This window comes from Macrobrachium nipponense, chromosome 35 (assembly GCF_015104395.2).
Source record: "Macrobrachium nipponense isolate FS-2020 chromosome 35, ASM1510439v2, whole genome shotgun sequence".
NCBI lineage: Eukaryota > Metazoa > Arthropoda > Malacostraca > Decapoda > Palaemonidae > Macrobrachium > Macrobrachium nipponense.
In genome coordinates this window covers 5,607,091-5,632,305 of record NC_061096.1, presented here as the reverse complement: position 1 = coordinate 5,632,305, position 25,215 = coordinate 5,607,091, and the positions used below count along the sequence as shown (strand labels likewise).

Sequence of the window (25,215 nt, the reverse complement as noted above, 5' to 3'; positions counted from 1 at the left end):
TTTATCCATTTATTTAGCGCCGACGTTTCGTATCAATCAGCTTGATACATTTTCCAGGCAGAAATTGCGATTATACATCAATTGCAAGTAGTAAAAGATATACACATTGTTTACCAACACCATAATTAGAAACCTTTTTAACAAATTAAGGATAAAAACAGGAACACAGAACAACGGTGAAAGTGCTAAGAGCGAATACAGGGGAAAACAAATAAATAGATAGACACAACTAAAAAAAGAAAAACAACGAACAAGACACCTACCCACAGCGGTAGCGTAAGGAGAACTAAAACGAAACATTGTTCTCGTAGATATCTGATGTAAAATTATGACAGAATTGTCTTAGATTTTCCAGCTAACTAATAATTGAAACAGAAGCCTGTCTAATTCTGAGGAAATACGGAAATATTATGCAATATACAGTAGGCTGAATTACTGGTGTTGTTGGTCCTCATTCAACGGAGATGTTTCTAAAATCCAAAGTACTTTAGTAACGTAAGGACTAGGGAGGACAGGGAGTGGCTGGGTCATTAGGCACAGTTGACTTTTACCAAATCAGCACATGTGCTAAGGATGGCCGTTTCTCTAAAAACACTACAGTTTCATGTGAACGTTTTTAATGTCTATAATGAGTTACAGCGTAGAAATAACAATGATATTTTGATGAGAGAAAATTTCTACAAAATTACGTTATATCACCCACTATTTGTTTCCTTCATAATTTCATGACAGTAAATATTCATTAACATTATACGCTTGAACAAAATTCCAATTATGGACATTTCATCATTAAATAAGTTTTATTTTTTAATTTTTTTCCATGAACGACAATGTCAATTAAAGCTTTTGTTTACATAGATTTTATGTAGTTTAAAACTAATTTTAGATCAAAATAGCACCTTCCTCCCCAAAAATGTATAAGAAGTTTATTTGCTAGACTTTATGAGGATTTGCGTTAAAATAGCCACTCTTGACTAGAGGGAAGGTTGTTCGACTGTATGTGATTTTAACGGGACCCATCCCTGCCTTAGCAATACATAGCACCCTGGGTTAGTTTTATTACGATTAGGTTGGAGAGTTCCTGGATAGACAGACTCGGGACTTACTTTTAGTATATATTGGAGTGGGGGTTAGATTATGTTTAATTCTCGTAACACGAATGATATTGACGGCGTATACGTATAGCATGGTAAGCTTTAGTCGGGAGACTAAAAGTCATCCAGAACTTTGATTGCTCTTTCTGTAAAGTATTTTAATAATTCTGTATGTATGGAATCTTTAATTAACAAGTGAAATTGTTAAAATTAATACGACATATACTTTCATATCAACAGATGAAATGTAGCAAATAATATCAGATTTACAGGGAAGAAATTAGAAACATATGATTTACGAAGGATATTTTGAAAAATATTCAGAAAACTGAAAACATGTTTGGAAAAGGATTCTCATTTGGAAAATATACATGAAAACTAAAAACGAGTATTGCTAAATTTTTTATCTATAAGTTTATTTAAACCTTTTACATCCTCTTACACCTAATCACACGATAATAAACTAAAGATTTTCAGCTGAAAAATATTAGTTCTTACAACGGTCGAGTATCCTGAAAATATTCAGAATACACGAAAATATTAATGGAAAGAATGCGATATTCTCTACGATATCCTACAAGGTATTGGTCATTAAGCTCTGGTAAACGACCTTTAGTGGGGGAAGGTCAAAATGTACGCATTGCATTCCAGTGCATAGCCGTTTCGATTATATAGATACCAAACGCACCTCCCGAAAACTCGCTGGTCAGCTAAGAGTGATAAATTCTCATCTTGAAAGCAAAACAAGTTATTCATTGACAGTAAACTAAGCTTCAGGTTTCTCAATCAGTAAAGTTTTGTAAAACTGGGTCTGGTTACACTTCCGTAACAATTTCTTAAACTTGCAAATCAGCAGTTTTTTTTAGCCTCCTCGACAGTATCCCCCCACGCTGGTCGTAGCCCTTGATAAAAGACGAAAAATAATATATGCCTTAAAAGACCCCATAGGGATTCGGAGATGTGGCAGCAGATTTGCATTGGCTTCTGAAGGTAATACTAATTGAAGGGACCTCGCTTCAATGTTTTCACCCACTGGGGCTCTCGAGTCCGACTCGTTTTGGTGGAGCGCAGAGTACTCCTCTCTCTCTCTCTCTCTCTCTCTCTCTCTCTCTCTCTCTCTCTCTCTCTCTCGAGAGAGAGAGAGAGAGAGAGAGAGAGAGAGAGAGAGATTATAAAAGAAGGAATAAAAGTCAGTTTGAGGTAAAGCTGTTGACAGTCTGTCAATTTACTTCCCCTAACATTATAGAGAGAGTATGATTATGTGGTAAAAAAAAAAAAAAAAAAACACTGAAATCATGCGGAGAGAGAATGAAATAAAATTGCGAATTCTGTTTTGCTCTCCATCACAACCTTTATCGGTCGCTGTGAATGAAAGTTGGAGAGCGCCATATGAAAATGAGGCGCCTGTGGGTCCTATTGTTTCACAATGCGTAAGCGAATTGCTGTACTGTATTATGAAACCGGCTGGCTGGTGAATTTAAAAGTAATTACTACTCTGTGGTTAGTTTCATCCTGCCAGCCACTCAGGTGTGTGTTGAATCATATGTTGTCACCGCATTTAAGGTGGTCTAGCTAATTCTGCCCTGTCTCTTGTCTTTGAGCTTCTCAAGGGCGTTGATATTAACGAAATAAGTACACCGTCGCTTATGGCGTTTGTATTGTGGCGTTCTGCATACCTGCATTATCTTCTAACTTAATATAGCCTGATTGTGTAGCTACGAAGGAATATTCAATCTTAAGTCAGTGGTTTAGCAGTGTAAATAAGTGACTAACTGGAAGACTTCTCATCTTTACCGTCATCTACTATATAATATAGAGGTAAGTTTCTCAATATACCAACTACAACCCAGTAAAATTAAAACTCATCTTGACAATTGCATTTTTAGTATCAAGAATTTGGAGTAAACAAGAAAATATGCAATTGTGTGATAATGGTGGTGAAATATGTAAATCACTCTTTTCGATGCCAGCGAACACACACACACATATGTATGTATGTATAAGTATAATATATATATATAATATATATATATATATTATTATATATATATATATTATATATATATATATAATATATATATATTATATATATATATATATATATATATATATATATATATATATATAAATATATATATATAGTATATTTATGAACGAAGTCACAACCACGAAGGAAATTTCACTTTTCCGTCTTGGCTGTAACTTTGTATAATCATGTTTTTACCTTTTCCTGAGCTAAAATCAAATAGTATTTATATATATATATATATATATATATATATATATATATATATATATATATATATATATATATATACTATATATATATATATATATATATATGTATATATATATATATATTATATATATATATATATATATATATATATATGTATTACATCTTACTCATTATATTGTATATATATATATATATTATATATATATATAGATATATATATATATTACTGTTACTCATATATATTGACAAATATTAAGCCACAGATTTCGTTTAATACCCATGGGAAATAATAAGTGATACGTGTGCTTTGGGACTAGTAGGATACGAACCACCGCCTGGTTGAGAAACAATGGAAATACAGTGACTCTGACCACTAAGGTCAAAATCATTGCATTTTCCTTGTTTCCCAGCTAGGCGGCAGTTCGAATCCCACTGGTCACGAAGCACTTATCACTTACAATTCCCATTGGGTGTAAGTTATTCCCCAGGTATAGTGAATTGGACATTAAACGAAAATTGTTGCTTAATAATCGTAAGCGTTAAAAGTTGCTAATGTTTAAGAATTTTTCTGCCTCAGGTTAATTCGCAATTCTGCCGCCTGTCAAATAAAGATCAGCAGAGGGCAGCAGAAGGTTCAAACGCTGCCAGTAACCATCAAGATTTCTACGCGTGTGAACATTTGTATGTAATGTTTGCTACCACCTTCAGCTGAAATCATGAAGGGAAAAAGATTTTTAAATGAATAATCTTGGACACAGTTGGTCAAATCATATTAAAAAAAAAGAAAAAAAAAAGATGTTTGGATGACTGATATTAAAAGAACGAGAGTAAATCACTCCAAGATTAGTCAACCAACCACCTGGCCAACACACTCTTTTAGCCTGACTCTTCATCTGATAAAGCTTATGAAGTAAAAAGTGACTGAAACACGACTGAGGGAAAAACTCGGAAAATAAACAGAATAATTGCTGTGGAGAGCAGTGATTGCGGCATCAATTCAAACAATACCAGTTATGTCAGTCAAGGTCATATGAATGACAAAGATAATAATAAGTGTACGTGCTTGAGGTTAACATTACTTCCACTTTTACCTTCGTTAAATGTTACTGTATAAGCATGGTCCAGTATTGCGTCTATTTAAACATTTTATTATTATTATTATTATTGGTCTATCACAATCATCCTATTCGACTGGGTGGTTTTTATAGTGTAGGATTCCGGTTTGCACCCTGCCACCTTAGGAACCCATCACTTTTCTCACATGTGCGCTGTTTCTAGTAGCACACTCTTCTGCATGCGTCCTGGAGCTACTTCACTATCTATTGGTTCCAGGTTCTTTTCCAGGGATCTTAAGATCGTGCCTAGTGTTCCTATGATAATGGGCACAATTTCCATTGGCATATCCCATATCCTTCTTATTTCTATTTTCAGGTATTGGCACTTATCAATTTTTTCTCTCTCTCTTTCTCATCTATTCTGTGTCCCATGGTATCGCGACATCAATGAGTGATACTTTCTTCTTGATTTTGTCAGTCAACTTCACATCTTGTTTATTGGCATGTATTACCTTATCTGTTCTGATACCATGGTCTCAGAGAATCTTTCCTTGGTCGTTTTCAATCACTCCCTCAGGTTGGTGTTCGTACAACTAATTACTGCAAGCTAGCTGGTGTTTCTTGCACAGGCTCCAGTGGAGGGCTTTTGATACTGAATCAAGCCTCTTTTTGTACTGGTTCTGCGTAAGTGCTGGACATTCTCTTGCTATGTGGTTTATGGTCTCTTTTTTCATATTACACTTCCTCCACATGGATGAGATGTTATTTCCATCTATCGTTATTTGGACATATCTGGTTCTTAGGGCCTGATCTTGTGCCGCCGTTAGAATTCCTTCTGTTTCCTTCTGGAGTCTGCCCTCTGTAACCATTGCCATGTTTCAACGCTGGCCAGTTCTTTAGTCTGTCTCATGTACTGTCCGTGCATTGGTTTGGTGTGCCATTCCCCCGTTCTGTTTTGTTATTCTCCTGCCTCTGTATATTTCTGGGTCTGGGTCTTCGTCTACTTTTGTTTGCCCTTCTCATGCTCTCCGTATTATTATTATTATTATTATTATTATTATTATTATTATTATTATTATTATTATTATTATTATTATATTATTATTATTATTATTATTATTATTATTATTATAAATTGCTATTATAGTATTATGCAGAAGATGAACTCTATTCATATGGAACAAAGCCACAGGGACTATTGACTTGAAATTCAAGCTTCTAAAGAGTATAGTGTTCTTTTGAAAAAAGTATCAGAACGTAATAAGAAATGCATAAAGAAAAGAATAGTTATTAAAAAAGAAAACAAAATTAACAATTTGGTAAATAATTCAATAAATTTGAATGTAATTAGATAATAAAATGCATGGAGAATTGCTGTATGGTATTATATCACTACTATAAATCTGAATGTGTCTTACATTGCGTTCATTTGTGCACAGTGGGATAGTCTCCCTGAGGATGATGAGCAATTAGAATCTCTAATGTCCACGCGAAGATCCAGTGCATAGCTGCCCTAAAATATTTCACTTTGTATTTCAATTATTCATTTATACTTAAATCTACTATATTTATCAATTTATCTTTTTTTTCTTTTCTAATAACTGATCGCTTCGCTCTATATTTCCTTTCAAATGACCTCTATATTCTTTGGAAGCGCAAATTTCAAGTCAGTGGCCCCCGTAAGCTTGTTCCATATAAATTGGTGTTACCATCTGAATAATAATAATAATATAATAATAATATAATAATAATAATAATAATAATAATAAATAATAATATAATAATAATAATAATGAAATATATAGACATTTAGATGGCTGGATTCGAAATGTAAACATGTCGTACAACTAATGCAAATGCTAATAATGTATCTCGACCATTTTAGTGATATTCTACTTGTATCGGATGTGTTCTTCCAAATAGTGCTTTTCAAGGACAAGAAATGGGTATATGAATGATAAATAACGAATGATATGTAAATAAAGAAAAATATGTTCAAGTTATTATGCATGCCATGTATGAAGATAATAATGAAGATCGATTATTCTAATAACTTGAACAATACTAAAACATCAGTAATTTTTCAGGAATAAAATACTATCCCTATACTCTGTTTTTTTCCATCTATCCATCCGCCTGCGGTGTTTGGGCATGGTAACACTGCGTCCCGGGCTTTAACTAATATCCTATTTCTAATATTAACGGAGTAATTCGCATACAGTAAATTATTAAAACACTTTACAGTTGCAAATGTACACCCGGATATCCTTTTATTTCAATAAAACTTAGACATAGCGTAACTATTTAAAGCCCGGGACGCAGTGTTACTATCCGCAAACACCACAGGCGGATGGAGAGATGGAAAAAAACAGAGTATAGTATAGTATAATGAGAACCATTATTACAGTGATTTGGATTCACTGGATTAATTCAAATCTTATCGTTCACTTTGCTCTTCGTATTATAATGAGGGCTACACAGAGAACACACGTCTTTGCTGGCGCAAGCACGTCTTCATCTCAGAATAATAACATCAGATTAAAACAGATGGCAAACACTGGAGACATTAATTTACTTTAGAGAAAACAAAGTCTTGAAGAATATAAGGTAGCAACCCTCAAATTATCCGATAGTTTCACTTCACTTTTGTTTACAGTTGTTTAGGTTTTTAAGGGAGGTGTTACGTCGATTACTTTCAAGGTGAAGTCAGCAATTCAAGACCAAATAACTCGCTTTAGACCGACTACGAACAAGGGGAATGAAGATGGTCTATTTTTAGTGTGATATCCTCATTCAAGTAATTTCCTTTATTTACACGTTTTTATCTCAGTTTGAATTATGATAATTTCATTTTTCATTTCAATCAGAGTCAAGTTATATTACTTATAAATAACTTGCATTCTTTCAGTAGTATCACAAAAAAAAAAAAAAAAAAGCCGGTAGGCTGGCCCAACCCGTTCGCTACGGAAACCCGTTGAGCTAGGAGAAATAAAATGCATATATACTACATATATATATTATATATATATATATATATATATATATATATATATATATGTGTGTGTGTGTGTGTGTGTGTGTGTGTGTGTGTGTGCGTGTGTGTGTGCGTAAATTTATATATAAACAGAAAAGGACTGCACCAGGAAGACCCGGCACTAACAAGAAAATTATTCAATACCTCCTAGATGTTGTACTGGAAAAACCAAAAAATGACAAATAAAATTATAAGAATTGGCTACCGCCTTAACATTAACTAATTTGGAATTATAAGATTCCTAAATAAACCAGAGAGGGGTTCCAGGCGGATAATGAACTATAGACCAAGGTTTTCAATTCCTCCAAAAAACCGACCTGGTTAGCAGGAAATACAGTTTCATTAAAGGCAGAAGGACCCAGATGGCTAAGACAGTCCACTATTACGCTATAGCTATGATCCGATCCAAATGGAAACACATGGACTCAAATTAGTGTCAAGATATATTGCTAGGTCTTCAATAAAGTCAGACATGAAGGACTCGGTTTAATGTTGATGGAGATTGCCTTCCTTATCCTTCTATTAAGTTTACTGTACAGCTTCCTGGACAACAAGGGGAAGATAACCGGGCCAGGGTTTCTACCCTAAGCAGAGTACTACAGGAAAATGAGCTGGCACCTATCCTTCTTACTTCTATGACTTCTATGCTAAAGATAATCCAACTCCCTCGCGGGGATGCCCCTCAGTTAATCTTCTCTGTAAATCCCACTGAAATTATCACTTATCCCAATAAACAATCAAGCAAATCGTGGCTTAAAAAACTACCAGGGAGGTCAGCAAAAAAGGTGGAAAACATCTTTGAGCCAAAAAGAATTCCCAATCCCGTGGTTGTGGAAGAGAGAAAGAGAGAGAGATCCCTTTTGGGAACATCAAGGTCCTAGGAGTCTTATTCACTATGAAAAGGCAGAAGCTAAGCTGCCTGGAAAAAAAAAAATACCTGGCATTTGTAAGACCAAGATGAAGGCTCATCTGGGCAACTGCAGCCTCTGTCTGCAAAACCTCTAAACAAAATATGCAGGCTCTGCAAAACAAAGTGTTAAGAGAGCTTTCACAGCAACCCCTCCGTATTACAACACTGCCCAGGATCCACACGAAAGAGCAGAATTTGAGAGTATTGACAGCAGGATCCACAGGCTAGCAAACCACACGAGACAGATTGGAAGCAATAGAAAAGGACACAATAGAAATTATCAGGGTATTTTCAAAAGAGGGTAAAAGAGACCTTAGAATCTATCCTAGTTTAGCCCACACAGTTGAAAGTGGTTCTCAAGATTCTGGCTACTATGAAAAAAAAGCAATAAATGAAGAAAACAAAGAAGACAGCAACAAAGAACAATTAAGAATCACACACCCAGTCGAACATATCGCCAGTCATTACCACAAGAATCATTCCACAAACATAAAAAAAAAAAAAAACTGGCTGAAGCATATAAGAAAAAAAAAATAAATAAATAACCGGCTACCCATAAAGCCTTCCCACCATCGGTCCTTTAAATTCTGTAATGAAGGGTCTGTTCCTCTCTACTCCCCAACTCACCTCAACTTCACCCTTTATACTTGTGTTGTGTACCTGTCCTTTACCCATTGCCCTGCGCCCCCTTCATTTCCAGAGTTCTTCACTCTTCCCTAAAGCTCATCACGTTCATTAGTTGCGTTGAAAATGCATGATGTAACGATTATACTTATAAAAGAAAGTTTCCGTTTTGACTTTCAGCGAAGAGGACTTTTTATCATCACTAACTCTTTTTGAGGTTATCTTTAGCCTTCCCGCAGCAGAGGAAAGAAAGAGAAGAAATCTGAAAATCTTTGGAGAAGCTAAGTAGATGTATAATACCTGTTATTCAAATAAACAGTAACAATAATTATTAACAGTAACAATAATTATCTATTAATGCGTTCGAGTGGTTGTCGATCCATGTTTACCAAACGACCCCCGTTAGTTTTAGTAATGAAACGAAGATTTTGCTACCTACTGAAGAATAGGATACAACATGGTAAATGAGAAATAAAAGGAAGAAAAGTATCGTTAGAATGCGGCATCAAGTCCCCAGTTTACCGAGTGAGCGTTTGTCACGTGTTGGGTGAGGGGTGGGGGGAGACTCACTAGCAACGAACAGGAAACAGCAATGTGGATTACCTAACCTTTCTTTGTTTGCTTCGGCCGTGGTAAGGTCACCTTTTGTTTCAGTAACGGGCTGTGACGGCAATTGTTTTTCAGTTGCATTTTAGTTCGGCAGAATCCTCTGTGCCAATTATTTAATAATGCAATATCAGTACTTTTTTGTTTGGCGGGGTGGGGTGGGGAGCTGGTACAGAGATAGGATTATTTTCTTATTTTTAGTCCTACTCTAGATCTTATTATGATCATCATATTACCAGGAAAATTCCCCTTTCTGATCCCTAACTTTCTTATTGCTACCTTATTTGTGCATTATTCTTCCTGTATCACTTACTTCTTCCCCATAAGTACCCAGTTCTCTAGAGTTCCATGTTTTTTTTTTATGCCAATATTTCTCTGATGAAGGGATGAAATGAGAAAACTTTATTGTTTCGTTTTGCCTGTCATAGGTATGCAACACAATATGGCATTATTTGTTTCTTCCAAAGTCGACCATTCATTAAGTTTTGTCAAGGAGAAATTCTCATCTGTACCTTTTCAATGTAAATGATAACGATTTGTCTTTGCTTTTATAATCTTGAAGGAGTGAGTTATTGATAAACATCCTAAGCGGTATAAGGAAAATATACCTAATTTATTAGTATCGAAAAATACTAGTTAGCATCCAGGTAGGAACTTCATTAGAATAGAAAAATACATCATATGGTAGTCTTATGATATTACAGTATCTCGTCTAATCACCGGATAAGATTTCTTAGTTTTGTTCAGACATCGCGGTCCAATTTGTAGGAGGCATTCGCTGAAATTTAGCGAGTCGGTACTTCACGTGTATATCACCCAGATGCGTCATTACTAGGTCTCCTTATCGGCAAATTGGTTATTTGTGCACACGAGATTGTCTCTGTGGCTGATTTACAGTTTTATTCTATTTTACTTCCAGCCGTGTTTCAAATCCTTAGTAATGAACTGACATTAAGAAGAAATCAACTGCCTTTCTCGTGACCTTTGGAAATGGCCTGCTACGAAGGGATATCTGTGTTGATCTTTTTTGTTATGAAAGTAAGTAATAACTTCACTCAACCCATAAACTTATTAGCTTCATGACTTTCTTTTCTTTATGACACGCTAGTTCACACACAGTCAACTATTTGGATGTACAAATAGAAAATAGTTTCCTAAGATTTCTTTTTAACTCTAATATGATTTTTTTCTTCTCTGATATGTTCATTATTTGCATGTTTGCAGGTACTATGTCAAGCTATTATTACCAACAACGGTGGGTTCTATCAGCCGTACCCTATAATGCCACCAGTGGACCCAGTGACACCAGTTCCTGGAATGGGTGGAAATTATCCTTATTCAACAAACCGAGGTAAAGAAAATGATTTCCTCATTCTTTGTTTCCCATGACAGAAGCAAAAGAGTAAAGATATCAACTTGCAATCAAAACTGAATTCAGAAAAGTCACTTCCCGAGTTTATACGCACCTGCTAGGCCTATGCCTGGGTAGTTCAAACTTTCAGCAGCCTTAGAGGTCTAGTGCGCGCGGTTACAATGAGAAATAAAATCATTCAGAATACGAATAAGTAACATTTGCTCTGCTAAATGCTTTAGAGACAAATCATTGAGTGAACTATCTTGTACTAAACTCATTCCGAGATTAAAGAAGTGTCCAGTGAAGTCAAAATGAAGTTTAGTGTTAAAGATGTGATAGTAATTGAATGATTTTTTAAATCTTTCCTTGGCAATGTCTGGACTTTCACTGAGTGGGGCGAAATCGTGAATTATGGATGAAAATATGACACTTTTTTTTTATTGCACCTGTTCCTCCCCATCACGGGAATTATTTGCTGGAATTCACTAACGATTTACATTTTTATAATCAAATACAGTTCCTTGTGGCTCTTCTGTTGACGTAGGATATGGTATGACCTATGTCATCTCCTCCCCAGGGTATCCGAGCGCATACCCACCATTTAGTAACTGTCAGTGGTCTTTCTACGTAAGTTATCGTTACATTTTTCTTGGCAATTATTATTGTTGATTCTATAATAAAATAAAATTCACACTAATAAAATATGAGCTAACGCTATGAAGTAACACTCTCTCTCTCTCTCTCTCTCTCTCTCTCTCTCTCTCTCTCTCTCCTCTCTCTCTCTCTCTCTCTCTGTCAACGGACAGATGTTATAAAACTAGTACAAAATAATTTGACTGAACCTTTATAGCTATGTCTTACAATTTTTCCCTTCTATGGTCTCTTATGATAAGTAATTAATTTGCAGACGAGAACAAACCAACCACTGACTATAGACTGCCCAGCGCTTCAGCTGCCCCAGTCATCCCCGTGTTCCACAGGAGCGTTCTTGGCCCTTGACCCAGGAGACCGACAGTACCTTTGGTAAGGGTAAAACGCTCATTTTTTTTACGTATGCTCAAGTTACACCTGTGTCTAAATAACTATGCTTGTTCTTTAGGAATGTTTAGCCTTAGCTGACTATACCGTAAACCTATCTCCAAATCCCTATGATGACTAGAATATGAGGAGCGAATATCGGTAACTATACCCAGTTTTTTTTTATCTGTCCATCTGCCTGTGGTGTTTTTGTATGGTAACACTGCGTCCCGGGCTTTAGATGTTACGCTATGTGTAAGTTTTAGGTAAATAAAAGGATATCTGGGCGTACATTTGCAACTGAAAAGTGTTTTAATAATTTACTGTATGCGAATTACACCGTTAATATTCGAAATAGGATATTATTATGAGCGTTGAATGTAAGCTGAATGCAACTATCTAAAGCCCGGGACGCAGTGTTGCCATACAAAAACACCACAGGTGGATGGACAGATGAAAAAAAACAGAGTATAGAGGCAAAAATACATAAATAAATAAGTGGAGCTATGAGTAGGTCTGCCACTGGATCTTGAATAATACGCTCTCAGTAATGTAACTTCTCTATGCTTTCAGTCATTAAGAGTACTGTGAGGAGAACGTCTCTGTTAGCCTCCGACGCCCCAGATTCTATCACTTTTGTTCAGACTGTGGTTCGTAACTTATCAAGTACTAATGATAGTAAATGACAACTTTCAGTCACTTTATGCGCTACTTAATAGATTCGAAAACCTATGATTGTATTTTTGGCTCGTGCATCGTATTAATCGCTTCAGAGATTAAACATATAATCTGTTTATTTTGCTGCGAGTGGTGATCATATATCCAATATTCTTAAAATTTTGGTTGTGCCTAGCCTCTACACCCAACCACTCCTATGTCTTGCCTTGCTCATGGGTGTACTTAATCCACACGTTTCCAATATTATATTTTTTTTCACAATTTTTCATATATGTGTACGCATTCATTTATTCATTTGCATCAACCGATGTCATCTTATTATGTGGTTGATGTTTTCAACGGTGTGCATTTTGATAAACGCTGGCCTATTCTAATTTTTTTTTCATATATACAATTAATTGTATCAGGTTCGCTATCATTGATAACAATTACAATACTATTGATAACACTAACAATATCAATGACTACCCCAGGTACTGTGGAAACACCGGGCCAAGAAACGTGGCTTCCAAAACCAATAGAATGACCATTTTCTTCTGGGGATTTTGGCAAAACACGAACAATTATCAAGGGTTTAACTGCAACATCAGAGTCTCATCCTTTACGCCATCACCAGTCGGGGGGAGCTGCCGTAAGTACTACGATGGCTTTTGCAAAATAATCTCAAAATTTGTAGGATATTCTTGTACGTATTTTTTCAGTACTACTTATGCGGGGAAAGCTAAATTCTGGAAAGAATTTTGATTACAGAGAATTTCATGAGTTCAGGGAACAAAGCACTTTTTTCACGATTTTATTTGTCGTTCTTTTCCTTTGTCTACGAATTATTATTATTATTATTATTATTATTATTATTATTATTATTATTATTATTATTATTATTATTATTATTATTATTATTATTATTATTATTATTTATTTATTTTTGCTCTATCACAGTACTCCAATCGACTGGGTGGTATTTATAGTGTGGGGTTCCGGGTTGCATCCAGCCTCCTTAGGAGTCCATCACTTTTCTTACTATGTGCGCCGTTTCTAGGATCACACTCTTCTGCATGAGTCCTGGAGCTACTTCAGCCTCTAGTTTTTCTAGATTCCTTTTCAGGGATCTTGGGATCGTGCCTAGTGTTCCTATGATTATGGGTACGATTTCCAATGGCATATCCCATATCCTTCTTATTTCTTTTTTCAGATCTTGATACTTATCCATTTTTTTCTCTCTTTCTCTTCAACTCTGGTGTCCCATGGTATTGCGACATCAATGAGTGATACTTTCTTCTTGATTTTGTCAATCAACGTCACGTCTGGTCTATTTGCACGTATCACCCTATCTGTTCTGATACCATAGTCCCAGAGGATCTTTGTCTGATCGTTTTCTATCACTCCCTCAGGTTGGTGCTCGTACTGCTTATTACTGCAAGGTAGCTGATGTTTCTTGCACAGGCTCCAGTGGAGGGCTTTTGCCACTGAATCATGCCTCTTTTTGTACTGGTTCTGTGCAAGTGCCGGACATTCGCTTGCTATGCGGTTTATGGTTTCATTTTTCGTATTGCACTTCCTACATATGGGAGAGATGTTATTTCTGTCTATCGTTCTTTGAAAATATCTGGTTCTTAGGGCCTGATCTTGTGCCGCTGTTATCATTCCTTCAGTTTCCTTCTTTAGCTCTCCCCTCTGTAGCCATTGCCACGTGTCATTGCTGGCTAGTTCTTTAGTCTGTCTCATGTATTGTCCGTGCATTGGTTTGTTGTGCCATTCCTCTGTTCTGTTTGTCATTCTCCTGTCTCTGTATATTTCTGGGTCTTCGTCTACTTTTATTAGTCCTTCTTCCAATGCTTTAGCCACTCGTCTTCACTGGTTTTCAGATATTGCCCCAGTGCTCTGTTCTCGATGTTGACGCAGTCCTCTATACTTAGTAGTCCTCTCCCTCCTTCCTTTCGTGTTATGTATGTATAGTCTGTCCGTATTTGCTCTTGGGTGTAGTGCTTTGTGTATTGTCATATGTTTCCTGGTTTTCTGATCTATGCTGCGGAGTTCTGCCTTCGTCCATTCCACTATTCCTGCGCTGTATCTGATTACTGGCACTGCCCATGTGTTTATGGCTTTTATCATATTTCCGGCATTGAGTTTTGACTTGAGTATCGCCTTGAGTCTCTGCATAAATTCTTTCCTGATCGCGTCCTTCATCTCTTGGTGTTTTATATCCCCTCCTTCCATTATTCCCAGGTATTTGTATCCAGTTTCATCTATGTGTTTGATGTTGCTCCCATCTGGTAGCTTTATCCCTTCAGTTCTTGTTACTTTGCCCTTTTGTATGTTGACTAACGCGCATTTTTCTATTCCAAACTTCATCCTGATGTCCCCAGATTAGGGTATCTATTTCCTTGACGCTCTTACCATACAGCTTGATGTCGTCCATGAACATCAGATGGTTAATTCTGTTGCCTCTTTTCTTGAGTTGATCACCGGCATCCATCTTCTGTAGTACTTTTGTCATGGGAATCATGGCTACTACGAAGAGTAGTGGGGACAGTGAGTCTCCCTGGAAGATCCCTCTCCTGATATTAACCTCTGCTAGTCTTATTCCAGAGCTTGTAAGTATTGTATTCCAGTTACACATTGTATTTTTGAGGAAGCTGATGGTGTTTTCCTCTGCCCCATATATTTTCAGGCATTCTATTAGCCATGTGTGTGGTACCATGTCGAAGGCTTTCTTATAGTCTATCCATGCCATGCTTAGGTTGGTTTTCCCTCTACTGTTCTTCATTACCATTTTGTCTATCAGGAGCTGGTCTTTTGTGCTCCTACACTTCCTTCTGCAGCCTTTCTGTTGGTGGGGGATGGTGTTTGTCTCCTCTAGGTAGTTGTATAGCCTTTCACTGATGATACCTGTTAGTAACTTCCACATTATTGGTAGGCAGGTGATAGGCCTGTAGTTACTGGCTACATTTCCCTTACTCTTGTCTTTTTGTACTAAGGATGTCCTTCCTGTAGTCATCCATTTGGGTGCATGGTGATTTGAGATACAATGCTGGAGTTGTTCTGCTATTCGTGGGTGTAGGGCCTTGAAGTTTTTGAGCCAGTATCCATGGACTTCATCGGGACCTGGGGCTTTCCAGTTTGGCATTTTCTTTAGTTGGTGTCTGACTGTGTCTGTCGTGATCTCTGTGAATCTTTGTTTTATTCTCCCTGTTTCTTCTTCCTTGACTTCCTGGAGCCATGTTGCATGTTTGTTGTGTGATACTGGATTGCTCCATATGTTTTCCCAGAGTCTCTTACTTGGTTCGGCTTCAGGAATTTCTTGGTGGTTGTCTTCCCCTCTTAGTTGGCTGTATAATCTTTTCTGGTTGGTTCCGAATAGTTTGTTCTGTTGGTATCCCTTATTCCTGTTCATGTACCGTTGGATCTTATGTGCTTTGGCCTTAAGCCTCTGTTTTACATCTTCTATTGTGTTGTTTAGTCCCCTCTCTTGTACTTTGTATTTCTCGTTGAGTTCCTCCCTTGTTTTCTTGCTTCTTAGCCTTTTTTCTGTCATCTCTTTCAGTTTACTCAAGTCAGATCTCATCACCATGATTTGTTTTTCCAGGCGCCTTTTCCAAGGAGGATGCTTTTTTGGTTTCTGTTGGGTTGGTTGTGCTGGTGGTGTTGGTGTTCGAATCCCCATCAGTTCTGCTACTAATCTTGCTCCTGCATATGCCAAGTTATTTGTTTGTTTCTGTGATACTAGGTGTGTGTATTATGCCCCTTATTTCATTGACCTCACTTGTTTTCTCCCTTAATTTCTTGGTGTTGTAGGCTTTCATGGAGGGGATCTTTGTTCTCTCTGTATCTGGCTCCATCCATTGTCTAATCTTTTTCTAACCCATTAAAGTCCGTCTTTGTTACTTCGTTGGTGTTTCTTCGTGTGTCGTTGTTTGATACCTCATCCTCTCTGTCGTCTTCTGTGGCATCGTCTCTCAGTTCGTCTTCATTTAATTCGTTGTCGTGTGACATTTCCCTTTCCAGTTCTTCTCTTTCTGTTTGGGAGAGCCAGTTCTTTTTCTTTATGTTCCTTACTTGGTCTGCCAGCCTCTGCTATGTGGGGGGTGGGGGTGTTATTCCTCTTCATTCCAGATGTGACCAATACTTCTTCTTATACTCTCTCTGTCGGGTTGCTTCTGATGTAGTAGCATCTCCATATTTCCTTATTTTCTTCTCTTGTCCATTTCTTCCTTTGGTTTGCTTCTGTAGCTCCAATCTCAGGCTGTTGGTTACTGTCGTTGTGATGGTCAGTTGCTGGATGACGACCTCCAAGTACCTGACCGTCTTCCCCTTCAATTGTGTTGAATACCTGGCTGCCGGACGAAGCTCCTCTGTTGCCAGAGGTTCCATTTACGTCGTTGTCGTTTATTCCTTCATTTCTTTCCATCATTGCTGAGTTTTGCTATTTAACCCATAGCTGGACCCTACCCCATCAGGGATAGGTACTCATTTACAGCTGAGTAGACTGAGGAAATTATGGTAAAGATCCATTCCCAAGGAATCAACGCCGAGGAGAGCGGTCACCCATCCAACAACTGACCAGCCCCAATGTTGCTTAATTAGTCGATTGACGACCTAACCCACACTGCCACGGCACCACATTATTATTATTATTATTAAAGTACTTTAACCAGACCACTGAGCTGACTTTCATGCCAGGTCTAGGCTTCAGGCCAAGAACTGGGACCCAATAGTATTCAGTATATGATGAACGAATTAGAATTAAATTAACAACTGTACTAGGCACATGCTCTCATACTGGAACATATACACACAATATATTCACTTACTTGTGCTTCCATACATACACACTAAAATGCATATTAAAATTCAGAATAAGTAAAAGTAATATTTTACATTTTTTTTTAATTCGACAAATGCCATAAGGGTTTTTGTGCTTTTATTATTTACTTATTTTTATAGTTTATTAATAAAATCAGTTCCTAGTGAACATCAAAATTGGAAACACTGAAAATGTAAAAGATTCCGACAAAATATCCTTCACTGATTTATTTCCAAAAGTTGACAGTCGCTGCTGGTCATACTTTGGACACTCACAAAACATGTCTGACCCAAACAAGTATGGCCTATTCTGAGATGTGTCAGAATTACTTGTGCATGTCTCTGTCTCTCATATGATGAACTCCATTTCTTAACATTAGGTTTTATTTGTTTTAATTTATTAGTTTCAGGTTCTGCATTTCATATTTATTTATGTATGTTGATCTTGTCATGTGGATTGGTTCTTTGGCTGCTCCACCTCCCTCTTTATTTCCTTTGATCCCTTTGTGGGCAGGGTTCCAACATATTTGTACATTTCCCCATTATTATATAACTTATGGAGAAATAATTTTAGCTTCTATAGCTCTTCTCGAGTCACTAAAAATCACAAACTTATTGAATGGCGTCTCTTTGGTTATTTTTATAGCTGATGCAATTGCACACAACCCTGCTGTGGTTATTGAAACATTATTAGTTGGAAAGAACTGATAAGTTTTGCCTTGGGACACTGCAGCATATCCCACTCCGTGCTCGATTTAGATCTATCTGTATTTTCAAGAATCTGGACCTCTTTATATTGCACGGTGGCTGATGGCAGTTACTTGAACTCATAAAAAGACCTGTATGGGGGTCAAAAGATCGCTTTAAAAGGACTATATTTACATATTAAGCACTTCACGTCTTAAATGGCACCTTGGGGTGTGAGGGACTCTCAGCGGTGGCCACACTCTCAAGGTCCGAACTAAGATCAATGATAGGGGTGAATGAAGCGCTGGAACTACGTGGTCGGTTGAGAAAATGGACGAAAAATTCGGGGTAATGATGAATGCAGTGCAAGAGATGATGCAGGAAATGATGAGGGGATTCACGAGAGAGAGATTGTATGTGTCTGGGTTGAATAAGATTTGTGTGGATGTGGCTGTTACATGTGAAGACTGTCAGAGGGGTTTCAGAGTGTGCATGCGATTGCAGATGAAAGAGCCGTTTGAAATGCTTGTGATTGATTGTGTTTCGTTGCCAAAGACTGTGAGGAGGCATGTGGGAATGAATGATTGTTATGGTGGATCACATGAGTATATTTGCCTATGAAGTTCCCATCAAAGATAAGAAGAGTGAAACCGTTGCATGAATGGTGGGGCAAGTGATGTTGCCTATGTGTGTGCGTGTAAGCCGGTGAAGATGTTGAGTGATAATGGACCTGAGTTTGTGGGGTGGGAATTTGAAGAAATGTTGAAGGAATGGAGTATTGTGCATGTGTATTCTACTCCGTATATGCCCAGCGGGAATGGTTTGGTGGAAAGGACTGTTAGAACGATGACTGATATTTTGCGATGATGTGTAAAGGCGACAATGATTGGGATATGTATAGAGGACGTGCAGTGTGGGTATATAACGACACTCTGCAAAAGAGTATAGGTATGTCTCCTTGTAAGTATGTGTTGAATTTTGAAAGGATTGTTAGGCCGCGGTTATGTCTCTCAGAGAGTGATCAGGACTTGTGGAAGAAAGCAAGTGAAAGGTTTGAAAGTTTTAGGATTGGAGATAAGGTGTTGAAAGAGGTGGTTGAGATGGGGAGAATGAATGTGAATAAGGTAAGGGAGAAATTTGAAGGGGCCTTTTGAGATTTTGGAAGTGGGACCGAGTGGATTGAGTTATGTGTTGGGGAAATTGCGAGTAGATGGGGGTGTGGATGAAGTTAGGGCACACAATAACCAGCTCCATAAATGGAGGGAAGTACTACAGTAAGTTCGGGAGAATGCGATGAGTGAGTGGTTGAGTGTGAATAAATGTGAGCCGAGTGTCAGTGAGCAAATGGGTCTGGAAGATCGATAATTGGTGTTGGTTGAGTATGGAAGAAAGCGGAAGAAGATAAGGAAAGAGAATGAAAGGAAGAAACGGGAGCTGCATGATAGAAGGGTTAGTGTTGGTGTAAAAATGGTGGATAAGGCATGTAATACGGATGACTTTGAAGGGAGAATGATACATATAGCGTGTGTGGGTTTGAATTGTCAGGGTTTAGTGAAGTTTCACCAGGTGGTAAGGATGTGGTTGGCAGTATGCTCGAGTCTCTTCGGGAGTTTGGCAGGAGTGTGAATGAGGTAAGTGATTTGATGGCAGAGTTATGAGAGATATTGGGACAAGAGTTGGAAGAGGTAGATGAGATAGTGAGTGGGATTTGGGAGGATGGTAGTGAGGGAGATGGTAATGGGAGTCTGACTGGAAGTGATCTGGGAGAAGTGGAGGGCGGTGTAACTGAGAGTGTGTATGAGGGTCCTCAAACAAGAGCCTGTGAAGATAAGTAGTGTCGGCAGCAGCGGTTGTGTTATTTGTTTGTTGTTTGGTTGTTGAGTCTGCTTAAGAGTTATTGTGCCTGTGTTGTTGGATTTGTTGTGCGATGAGTTTTTGTTGAGTTATATGTGAGTTATTGTGGTTGTGAGTTGTTGAAGATTGTTGTTGGTGAGCTATTGTGATTTCTTGGTGTTGTTAGTGGGTGTGTGTTGGCTTGTTGTGTTGTTGATTTTTTGTGTGTTGTTGGTGATTGTTTGTGCAGTGGTCTTGAGTAGTGGTTGCATTCCTTGTTTGTTGTTGTGTTGTTGAGTTGTGGGGTTGTGGTCCTTGGGTGTTGTGTTGTTGGATTGTGGGTTGTGGTTCTTGATTGTTGTCTTTGTTGTTGTTGGTATCGCCGCAACCTCAACCACCAGACAGCTCAGCATAGCCCGGAGTATCTGGAGTTGGGTGAGTACATGTTGTGTTTTTTGTGTTGTGTAGGTAGGTCAATTGTCCTGCGTGTATTAGTAGTGTAAAGAGGAAAGTGTGACTGAGGGTGAGTTTGGTAGCCGGATTGATTAAGTTTAAGTGGTGGGGAATTTTGCCCGCTTGTTTTTAAGCTTGTGATCCCGCCGCAACGTATGACTTTGTTAACATGGTAGAGGTGGGTGGACATCGATTCTAATTATAAATACCTGAGTTAGTAATTTGTAAGGTCGGAATCGATATCATCTTATACCTCACTTGTTGGCCAAATCAGTAACTTCGCTGAGGTCCTGGTTTCTTCTTTGTGCGCTGGTTCGAATCCTCGAGAGGACGAAATTATTATTAACTGAAAAAAAAGAAAAAACCACTTCGGTTACCATGTATGAAAACATTAATTCCAAGGTAGAGCGAATTGGATATTAAAGGACAAATTATTATTTCACTTCGACAGCCATTAAAAATTTGTAGCTGTCATTCTGTCAGCCTTAGGCCTTTTCTCTTTGCAGGGTGTGGCATAAGGCAACCCAGAAACCGGATAATAGGAGGCACCGAGACTGGCATCAATGAATTTCCGTGGATGGCTTTAATCAGGCCACCTAAAGGGCTTTGTGGCGGAACTCTTATCAACGAAAACTTTGTTCTCACAGCGGCACATTGCATCGACAAGTAAAGATTCTCACTTTTTTATGTTTGAATTTCCTGGGTACGCTCAAATTCGAAATTTTGAAAAATAGACATCCCTACATAATCAGAAGCTCCACTTTGTATGTTCACGATAATTTTCATAAAAAGAAATACAAAGCCCTCTAATTTTGAAACGATACATTTTTATTGCTAACAGTAATGAAATAGTAGGTTGAATCAGCTTCGTGGCCCGCCATTCATCGGGTGTTTGTGCTGTTGCAAAAAAAAAAAAAAAAAGCTGAATAACTTTAGATTTAATGTCAAAACAGGTCTGCTCTGCCAAACAACGAACTACCCACGGTAGTCTTGGGAGAACATAGAATAAGTACCCCAACTGAGACACAGTACACCATCACGACACGGGCCAAAGCTGTCTGGCCCCACGAGTGGTACAACCAAAACCAGGGAATAAGTGTCAAGGATTACGACATAGGACTTGTGGAGTTGGAGAATCCTGTCAGCTTGACCAGTACTCCTTTCATTGCCCCTGCCTGCGCGCCCGACCCCTTGAAGTCCTACGATGAAATACCTGTGACTGTGGCAGGGTAAGCAGCTGCTGTCCTTCCAGGCTTCATTGCTACCTTCAGTGGCCTTTCCTGGTTGCCGTACACACACACACACACACACACACACACACACACACACACACACATATATATATAAATATAAAATATATATATATATATATATATATATATATATATATAATATATATATATATATATATATATATATTGTGTGTGTGTGTGTGTGTGTGTGTGTGTGTGTGTGAAAGAACAATTCCATACACACACACACACACACACACACACACACATATATATATATATATATATATATATATATATAATATATGTGTGTGTGTGTGTGTGTGTGTGTGTGTGTGTGTGTGTGTGTATGGAATTGTTCTTTCATGAATTTGTATGTGTAATACGATGATACATGCAATCTTTATTCATAACATAAATAAATCTTTCCTTACGTAAGGTGGGGCTACACAAGCTTCCCGACTGGCCAGCAATCAGATGTTCTGCAGAAAGTCGAACTGAAGACGGTGCCCATTTCCAAGTGCAAGAAGTCCTACGCATCGGGAATCATTACGAACCGCATGATCTGCGCATTTGGTACCGGGAAAGATGCGTGTTTTGTAAGTATCTCATCAAGATCTGTCTTCGGCACATTTTTTATTTACATTTTTTTATTTTGCACTGATCACTTTTCCTGTAGGCTGAATCAAAGCACGTTACTCCTGAAGGTGACTGCTTTTACTTTTGTTGGCTCTATTACTTACGCTTTTTTTTATTTATTTATTTATTATTATTTTTTTAGAGCACCGCTTTTACAGTGACTCATTGCTGTGCGCATCAGTTCTCTTATGTCTGTTGTAAGTGCTATAATACTGGCTTTAAGGATGAGTTGGCCGGCACTGTCTCACTTTCAAGAATATCCTTAATATTTATGAGCATCATTTTTCTTACTAGGATGACAGCGGGTCTCCTCTTATGGCGCAGGAGGGTGACAACTGGGTCGTCATTGGGCTGGTGTCTTTCGGGCCCGAAACATGTGCTCATCCGACCACAAGTGGTGTCTATACGAGGGTGGGAGGTTAGTTTCCTCACTGAAGATCAGATTCTTCCAAGGAAATTTCTCACATACTTTTTCTGTTCTCAACGATTATATTGTAAATAGTGATGCTTATTTCTCAACTGTAATTTCATCTAGCCTCTTTCCATATTTTTTTTTTAATTCCTTAACACTGCCACCTTTACGTCCCATCTAGGTAAGGTTCCAGTAAAGTAAAACGTGTTGGAGAATTTTCATCCTTCATTACGCTCATTACGCTCAGGAATGTCTTTATTTGAAAAACCATGACAGTTATTTGTTTCGCAGTCACATGAGATTCAATGTTCTTGAATCCGCGTGATCTTTGTAAACTTAACTGTATATATATGGTTTGTCCATCCCAGAAAATCAGTGTTTGGACATCCTTACGCTGCATATTGACATGTTGAATTTCTGTATATTAGCATCGTGTATTGAGTCCATGTAATCATTATTATATGCTAAAAGAATACTATTTACCTTTTCCATAACTTATGGCAAAATGAATTATTTTTGCTATGATACTGAGCGCACTAATCATAGTTTTATAACCTAGTAAAACCAAACACTTTTGTCCGCAGACTATATTCCTTGGATTCAAAGCAAGATTGGAAACTCTCGCACGTGTCCGCCCTGAGCTCCATTCTGCAAGAAATGCTTCAGAAAATGTGAAGCTCACGTTTGAGCCTGTTCAGCGTACTTTCATCATGATTATTAAAAAGATAATTCAATATTCTATTTTTTTTAGAAATACATTTTCTGCAAATTTTTAATAGTTTTCATATATTCTTTAACGTTAGCCTTTCTTTGACACAGTATCAGAAAAGCAAAGGTGTCAATAGGGCATCTTGAGTCAGGTAAATTACGCCATTTAAAAAATGGATTGTTCTAGTAAATTGGTTTTCAGTCCTTGTTCATATTTTGAGATCTTTCTACTTATAAAAGTATAATTTATGAGACCATTATTTTATTTTGCTGATTTTAATTATGCTCAAAACGAATTAGTTACGATTTTCATAGAAGTTATATGTGAGCTGTCTGATTAAGATATTTCCAGACTGGCCTAGCGGACCAGGATAACCTACTGTCTAATTGTAGTAATCCAGGTGTATGCCAGAATTATCGGAATCTGGAGGCAAACATATATATTAGCTACGGAGTGAGAGAGAGAAGCATGGCAGACAGGCAGAAGGTGGAAAGAAATTCTGACATCCTATTTCCTGTCATCTCAAGCAGAACGGAGAGCGCAGTATTTCAGTCAAAGGAGTTTATTTTAGCTTTAGTGGGTATTGTGGAGCTGTTCTAAAGAAGACTGTGGGTTACGACTGGCTGAAGTGAAAATTGTTGTATTGAGTCTTGTGAATAAACTTTATATCCTATCTTTTGCAAAGTGTTTCCAAATACACTCGGGCCACTACCAGAGAAACGCCACTCTTCATACATTGTGTGATATAAAACTAGTGTTGTCATCAGATTTAATTTTGTGACAGGGAATTCATTTTTTTAGCCCACACGGCAACAGTTTTAGCAAAACCCGTTGAGTTGGCAGCGAGCAGGTGTTAGAAGGACGTAAGGTGAAGAAGAGTGTCAAAAAGAAAGCGAAGCAGCTTATGCAGGGAAAGTAAGGGAAGAGGCAAGTTGATAAGCTGAAAAGCAATGAGATTAAGAACATCAAATGGTAAGACTCAAGGCTGAGACTGAATGACAGGTAAGCAGCAGTAGCACCCTTGCAGCCACTGCAAAGTCACAACTACCAAGTCTTGATGAAAAGTATGATGACATGAATCATTTCATCAAAAGATTTGAAAGGTTTTCATAGAGCCGAAACTGGCATAGGGATGAATGGGCAGTTTCTGTAAGTCCTTACTAACAGGTAAAGTGACTGAAATTTTTCTAGTATGCCTTCTAAGTGAACCCTGAATTGAAATAGCTCAAAGAGATATGGGATAACTGGGGAGGGATTTAGGATGAAATTCTGTGAGACTGGGTCAGATCCAGGTGAGACTGTACATCAGTTTATAATAGGCTACAACTGGATTTAAATTGCCTAATACGATCATGTTTGATGAACTGGCACATTTACTTATCAGGGAACAGTTTGACAGCATATGTTAGATGGAAATCACTATTCCTCAGGAAAAGTGTAGTAAGAAATATCAGCAAGATGGTGAAACTTGCAGAATGGTACTTGAAGGCCCAGGACAAGCAAAGTGGCCACTCTACAAGCCAATGCACATCATTCCAATGAAGTTTCACCAGACCAATGATTATTTTGAAGATTCATGAGAGAGGCCTAATTGAATATTGAAAGGTATGAATGAATAATTTGGAGATATAAGCTGTAAAAAACAAACAAAAGCATGAAAGCGAAAAGAAAAGCAGAGCAGTAAGTGTCAAAGGGACACTGCAGACATCTAAAGTGCTGCTCATGCTTTGCCACACAAGGACTCATTGTGCATAGTAGCCATGCTGGATATGGGATACTCCATGTTCACTATTACTAGCAAAGAGTAAGCCAGCCTTGTGCTGGCATAGGCTCTTG

General features: G+C 37.8%; 1 protein-coding gene across 1 annotated transcript; it reads left to right on the top strand.

Annotated features, from left to right (window-relative positions):
• The first annotated feature begins 2,616 nt into the window (after positions 1–2,616).
• On the top strand, positions 2,617–24,052 carry LOC135208193 (venom serine protease-like). Its single transcript, XM_064240325.1, has 11 exons — positions 2,617–2,912; positions 10,482–10,600; positions 10,787–10,913; positions 11,434–11,543; positions 11,824–11,939; positions 13,085–13,242; positions 20,894–21,053; positions 21,341–21,616; positions 22,059–22,218; positions 22,553–22,676; positions 23,255–24,052. The coding sequence occupies exons 2-11, from the start codon at positions 10,553–10,555 to the stop codon at positions 23,308–23,310; spliced, it is 1,335 nt and encodes a 444-aa protein (XP_064096395.1). The 5' UTR covers positions 2,617–2,912; positions 10,482–10,552; the 3' UTR covers positions 23,311–24,052.
• The last annotated feature ends 1,163 nt before the right edge of the window (positions 24,053–25,215 follow it).